We start from the raw sequence: 7500 nt of genomic DNA on the forward strand, positions 1-7500 counted from the left end.
GAAAAAATTAGAAACAAAAAAAAAAAACAAAACGAAGAAAAAGTAATAGAAAAATACGAAAGTATCAAAAAAAAAAAAAAAAAAAAAGGACAAAAAAATAAAAGAAAGTATAAGAAAAAAAAGTAAAACCTAAAAGAAATACGTACGAAACCTAAAGAGGATCATCATATCTAGAGCACACCGTAGTCCGTAGTACCAAAAAAGAAGAAACAAAACAAAACAAAACAAAAAAAAAAAAGAAAAAGAAAAGATATATGAGGAAAAATATACAAAAAAGAAAAAAAAAAAAAAAAAAAACCCACTCAACGGGCCACTAACTACATTCTAATCGTATTCTTGTTTTCTCCGCCATCCCTCCTCATCTCTATCCGCCTCTCTTCGACATGAACACATTCACACTTTACTTCTACCGAACCAACCAACCATCTCTCTCGACGCTGGGGGCCCATTAACGTCATCGATCTGTACCCACCTGCACGACATTTCATCGTGATATGGCCGATCGTCGATCCACCTTTCGCGATCGCGTCACGGAAAACACTCGCAAACGCACACAAACACATACAAACACGTACATACATACACACACCCCCACACATATACGTTATTACAATCAAAATGTCAACAATAATGAAAACCACGACTAATTAAACTATCACATGGACATTCTGCATATATATATATATATATATATATATATATATGTATATATACATATGTCTTTACATATATATATATATGTCTCTTTATATATATATATATATACATATGTTTTATGTATATATATATATATATATATATATATATATATATATATATATATGTACTAATCAATCTTGCTCTAATCACTTCGTCTACTCTTCATAAAATGAATTCATCGAAAACAACCACAATCAACATCAACAACATCATCATCGCCACCACTACCACCACCACCACCACCACCACCACCACCACCACCATCACCATCGACAACAACAACAAAAACAACAACGATAAAAATTATTACGAACACAAACACTTGTTTACTGTTACGTCGTTAACAATAATAACAACAAATAAAAACAATAACGACAACAACGATACATATTATCTAACGACAACAAACAACATCGATTACGACAACAACGACTCAACAAAAACAACTACAATTCAACAACAACAATAACAACAACAACAACAACAACAACAACAACAACTACGACAAATCGTGTCACGCGTCACGCAAAAAAACCATAACATGCCACGTGCATCTGTTGGTGGTACATGCGTGGGCGAGGAAGGACGGAAACGACGGCTTGGATTTGGGAAGAAGGGGAAGTCGTCCTTTACAGTTCACAGGAGCGAGGAAGTCCTACCGGAGGACACGGCCAGCGGTAGGAGCGGAAGGCAAGCGAGCTCCGCGAGCAGCGATGGCGAGGGAAGCGGCGACGGGGACAGGTCCGTCCATCGTCCCATTAAACCGTACTTTATCTCCTTTTTTTATTATTCTTGTTAATCTCTTCTTACTACCTCATCTTTTCTACTTTCTTCTTTCTTCTTTCTTCTTTCTTCTTCTATCTTCTTCTATCTCCTTTCTTCTTCTTCTTCTTCTTCTTCTTCTTCTTCTTCTTCTTCTTTTTCTATTTCTACTGTTACTATTACTACTATTACTAGTTTTGTCTTATTAATTTTTCTTTATACTATCGCTATCTCTAACTTATTCCCATTTTTTATCAGATATCCAATCAATCAACCAACCAACCAACCAACCAACCAACCAACCAACCATCTTTTAATAATTTCTGATCGTTTGCTTTCTCTTTATCTCTATCTCTATCTTTATCTTTTTTTCTTTCTTTCGATCCATACATCTACCTGTCTATCGATCTATCTGTCTATCTATCCATCTATCTATTTATCTATCTATCTATCTATCTATCTATCTCTATATCTTTATCTTTATATCTTTCTTATTTTGCTTTTGTTTCTTTTTATCTTTTTTTAATTTCCTGTTCTCTCTCTCTCTCTCTCTCTCTCTCTTTTACTGTCTTACTCTCTGTCTTTCTCTTTCTCTCCACACGTCCTATTTTTTGTTTCTTCTTCTTTCTACGTACATTTTCTTCATCTTCTAATCAATTTTATTTCCCATTAATAATCCCATTTAATTGCTCGCGTGCGGGAGCAACGGACGTAGGACGATTCGTGGACGATATAATATAATCGATCGATCAATTTCGTTTTATCTATCTGTATTCTGTCTATCTATCTATCTATCTATCTATCTAACTCTCTATCTATCTATCTATCTATCTGTCTGTCTGTCTATCTGTCTGTCTGTCTGTCCGTCCGTCCATCTATCTGTCTGTCTGTCTGTCTGTCTGTCCGTCCGTCCGTCCGTCTGTCTGTCTGTCTGTCTGTCTGTCTGTCTGTCTGTCTGTCTGTCTGTCTGTCTATCGATAACACACTATCTATCGATATCTATTCTTTAATCCCTTTTTCGATGAAACCTTTCTCCCTTTTTGAAAAGTAACTGGACGAGATTGTTCGCCGTGCCGTACGCCCCGCGTTCGTTCGAACATAGTTCCTCAAACGAGGTGGCTTGTCTTTCACCCTTTTTTGTTTCGACAAAATGAAAAAAAAAAAAAAAAAAAAAGAAAAAAGAATAAAAAATAATAAAAGAAGAAGTAAAGAAAAAGAAAATAAAGAAGAAATATTTAAATATAAAATATTAAGGATATAAAAATATTAAAAGAAAAAAAAAAAGAAAAAAACAAAAATACGAAATTCATTCTTGTTTTTCTCTAATTATGTGGGAATTAAGAAAAATATTGTATAACATTGGCCATTCGCACACAGTGATTTATTTTTATTATTATAATGACTAAGATATTGTGTAATTTTTGTAAATATGTATATATTATTTATTTATTTATTTATTTATTTATTTATTTAAAATTAATAAAAAACAATATACACACACATATATATATATATGCGTATGTGTGTGTGTATATTTGTGAAGTATAAAATAAATTCAATATATTTTTATAGATATGCTAGATATGCTATATTAATGCTATATGTTTATTTAAAATTAATAGTAGTATTAATACGATCACAAAATTCATCGTGTAATGGCCAATAATTATACAATTTATTCCATAATAGGTATAATACATGAATCAAAATGCGCGGTTCGTGAGAGTATGCACGTCGTGTATATTAAAAAAAAAAAAAAATAATAATAATAATAAATTAATTAATTAATTAAATAAAAAAAAAAAAATTATTAGTATACAATACAATATAATTTGAACGAGCCTCCGACGAAACGTGAGTACGAATTGGATGAGAGGACACTATGGGCGGGAAATTCAAAATATAATTAAACGGGGAACGCGATCGCGACGACGATATACTATTATTACTATCATTGTTGCTATTATTATTATTATTTTTTTTTGTGTTTTTATTTTTATTTCTATTATTATTATTTTTATTATTATTATTATTATTATTATTATTATTATTATTATTATTATTATTATTATTATTATTATTATTATTATTATTATTATTATTATTATTATTATTATTATTATTATTATTGTTGTTGTTGTTGTACTATATCGGTGAAATCGAAAAGAGAACAAATTTGAAACAAACAAGCACAATTGTATTTTTGAAGGAGAGCGCGCTTTTCTTTCTTATACATATATATATGTCGGTATATTTCTATTTTACATTTATTTATTTATTTATTAATTTATTGATTGCATTGAATATAAATGAGAGATACAGAATCGTAATTATAATCCGTGAATATAATTTTATCGACGATCGATAAAGATTTTGTTAAATATTTTTTATTATTTTGATTTCTTTTCTTACCTTTTCTTTTCTTCCATCTCCGTTACGTGAAAAAATAAATATATGAAAAAATTAAATTAGAATTTTTTAGAAAAAATATATTAGATCGTCGGATTTATTAGATCATATTTTATCTTCGTTTCGACGAAAGTATTTTTTCTATTGAATCTTGCACGATACTTTTTTATTGTATAGAAAATAATCACGATGGAGCTATCTCTCTCTCTCTCTCTCTCTCTCTCCCCCTTTCTCTTTCTCTTTCTTCCCCTACCCTCTCTCTCTCTCTCTCTCTCTCTCTCTCTCTCTCTCTCTCTCTCTCTCTCTCTCTCTCTCTCTCTATCTATCTGTCTCTCTCTATCTCTCTCTTTTTCTCTATTCTTCTATTTTTCTAATTCTTTACTACAATAGATCTCGTAGAAAGCGATTGTTATTACTAACGTAGGTCTTGCAATAGTTTCTTTTTCTTTTTTCCTTTACTTTTTTTTTTTTTTCTATTTATTTTTTCGTTTGATTTTTTTTGGTTTGTTTTTTCATTCCTTAGAATTTCTTAGAAAAATGTTTGCACGAGCTTCCCGATCGATCAACTTCGTAGCATTTATCACGGGATATTTCAACGAATGAATTAATATTTTTCTTAATTGTATTTCTAATCAATTGATGAAAAGAAAATTTTACATATATATATATACATATATATATATACATGTACAAAATTTTCTTTTCATCTTTTGAAAAGCACGAAAACGATGTGTCGGATGGCTCAAGGAAAATTTAGTTTTAGTTTTGCACAAGAAAAATTCGTGGCGACGCTTTTTGTGACATATGTGATCGAATAAGTGAGATGATTAGTTATAAATTTAGAAAATCATCAATGGATTAGTATTATCATTTAGGACGCGTATGTTACACACACAGACATTATCTCTCTCTTTCTCACTCCTCTCTTTTTTTCTCTCTCTTTTTCTCTGTCTCTCTTCTTTCCTTTCTCTTTTTCTCTCTCTCTATCTATCTATCTATCTCTATCTCTCTCTCTCTTTTTCTCTCTATCTCTTTCTAACTATTTTGTTGTATAGCATCTCGAACAAAGCTTTCGAAAAAATCCATTATCTTTTTTTTACCCGGTCAACTATATAACCAATGTGATTAATTGGAGCAATTGTTTTAAATACATACATATATAAATACATACATGCGTACATAAATGAATACACAAATGTATACATAGAGATATAAATATATATATATATATATATATATATATATATATATATATATATATATAAATAAATAAACATATGTTTATATAAATACATACGTGAATGACATAGGTAAGTTCAAAAACACTTTCTAATATCATTCTAATATACAAATTACGACAATTAGAATATAATAATTGATAATTCTAAATACAGGCGCTTTTGCTTTCTCGATATAAGTCTTTCCAGTATTCGGAGAATGGCTTTTGTTTCATTATACAAACATACATATATACATATATAATAAGAAAATTTTCCAAAGCGATTATCCGTCAAAATGGAGTACCAATTTAGACAGTGACGACACGATATTTCTTGCCCCCCTTTTACATACATATACACACGCATACATACATATGTACATACATAGATAATAATCTTCTATCTGTAATATCTTTGTTTGTGCAACTTCGTTCGTCTTTCTTATACCTCATCTATAATACTTTTTTATTTATTTACCAAATCGAGAAAGTGAAATTAATATATGATATTATTATTATTATCATCGTCATATTTCGTTAAGATCTTTCAAAAAAATAAAAAAAAAGGAATATATATATATATACACATGAAAGAGACCTTAGATGATCATGATCAATGTTAAACTTAATAATGAAATTTTCAATCATTCCAGGTTACTTTCTCTTTCAGCGTTCTGCTCTTTTTCTCTTTTCTCTCTCTCTCTTTCTCTCTCTCTCTCTCTCCCTTTCTCTCTCTCTCTCTCTCTCTCTCTCACTCTCTGTCGAATTTTCTTTACAGGATGTAATATTGATGCCATTCAGAAAGAAATATTACTGATGTAAGACATTTTTTCAGGTCGACGATAAAAATTATCATGTCGATACTACTGACTGCATTGACGATAATTCGGTACTGTTAGTTAGTCCTTGGGCCTTGGGCCCATGCCATCTCCCCTCTCCTTCTACCATCGTGTCGCCATATTTTTTTCTCCATGTACAATACTTCGAATTCGTCGTGCATCCCCTACGCGTCTTCGTTTTTCTTTTTTTTTCTAAAATCATCTTCTTAGCATTAAAATTCCTCTTTTTTTTTTATAGATTTTATCATCATCTTATCATCATTATCAACGTTATCAGCGTCGTCGTTTAAATCATTTAAGTCGTCGTCATTGTTACGCGCAAATTCAATATAACAAAAGTTCTTTTTAACATTCGTTTTGACGTATTTGCAAAACGTGATATAGGAAATTGTGAAGTTTAAAAGAGAGAGAGAGAGAGAGAGAGAGAGAAAGAGAGAAAGAAGAAGAGGGAGAGAGAGAGAGAGAGAGGGAGCGAAAGAGAGAAAGGAAGAGAGGATGTGAAGAGAGTAAAAATATGAGAGAACGAAAGATTTGCGAGAAAGTGAGCTGATTTTTTTAGAGAGGCTGTACTACGAGAGAGATGAGGAAATAATCAGGTCGAACCAAAAAAAAAAAAAAAGAAAAGAAAAAGAAAAATAATCAGATCTAATTCAATATATCCTAAATCCACACTAACGATATAGGCGTTACCGTGTCATAATATATGAATTGTATTAATAAAGAAAGAAAATACATATGTATATATATATATATATATATATATATATATATATGTATATAAAAAATGGAAGGGGGGAGAGAACTTGGGAGATCACTGAACGAATGTGGCAATTAAATCTACTGAGGAGAAAATAATAATAATAATTATTATAATAATAATAATACTTTTATTAATATCAATAATATTAATAATAATATTGATGATAGAAAAGAAAAGAAGAAAATAAAGGAAAGAAAATATGAAAGGGGGGTGGGGGGAAATGAAAAAACGAAGAGAAAAAAAACAAAAAAGAAAAAAGAAGCAACGAGAAAGAAACATATATATATATATATATATATATATATATATATATGTTTCATACATTTATGAAATAATATGGTTTGAACGAATGTTATTTCTTCTTGTTCTTTTCTTTTTTTTTCTTTTTTTTCTTTTTTTTTTTTTCCTTTCATTACGCAGAAAACGGGATGCTCGTCCTCGGTGGTGGTGTCGGTGGTAGTGGTGGTATCCTTGGTAGAGTTGGTGGTAGTAGTGGTACTAGTGTTGGTAGTAGTGGTACTGATGGTGTTGGTGGTATTGGTGGTGGTAGTGGTGTTGGTATAGGTGCTGCTGGTATTGGTGTTGCTGGTGCTGCTGGTAGTGGTGGTAGTGGTATTGGTGGTGGTAGTGGTGGTAGTGGTGGTGGTGGTGGTGGTGGTGGTGGTGGTGGTGGTAGTGGTACCATTATCAGCGAGTTACGAGTCGTGGCTTTTTCGAATCGGAAGCGCAACAGTACACCGAGCAGCATCCAACGTTCCGAGGAGATCTATTCGTTCTATCGACGCTTCGATTCTGGCAAGATGATGGTGGGA

General features: G+C 31.2%; 1 protein-coding gene across 26 annotated transcripts in view; it reads left to right on the forward strand.

Annotated features, from left to right (window-relative positions):
• Positions 1 to 7500, forward strand: part of LOC124425097 (regulating synaptic membrane exocytosis protein 2-like) — a 97275-nt gene that overhangs the window by 79086 nt on the left and 10689 nt on the right. For 21 of the 26 annotated variants that reach the window (XM_046965035.1, XM_046964957.1, XM_046965053.1 and 18 more), the window contains one exon: positions 1260 to 1464. The exons of 1 other annotated variant lie outside the window; for it this stretch is intronic. In XM_046965035.1, the coding sequence (XP_046820991.1) occupies positions 1260 to 1464 (205 nt within the window). Of the gene's footprint in view, positions 1 to 1259; positions 1465 to 7108; positions 7266 to 7413 lie in introns of those variants that run through there. 4 more of the 26 variants (XM_046965134.1, XM_046965142.1, XM_046964992.1 and 1 more) reach the window with 4 other exon arrangements.

Source organism: Vespa crabro, chromosome 1 (assembly GCF_910589235.1).
Source record: "Vespa crabro chromosome 1, iyVesCrab1.2, whole genome shotgun sequence".
Taxonomy (NCBI): domain Eukaryota; kingdom Metazoa; phylum Arthropoda; class Insecta; order Hymenoptera; family Vespidae; genus Vespa; species Vespa crabro.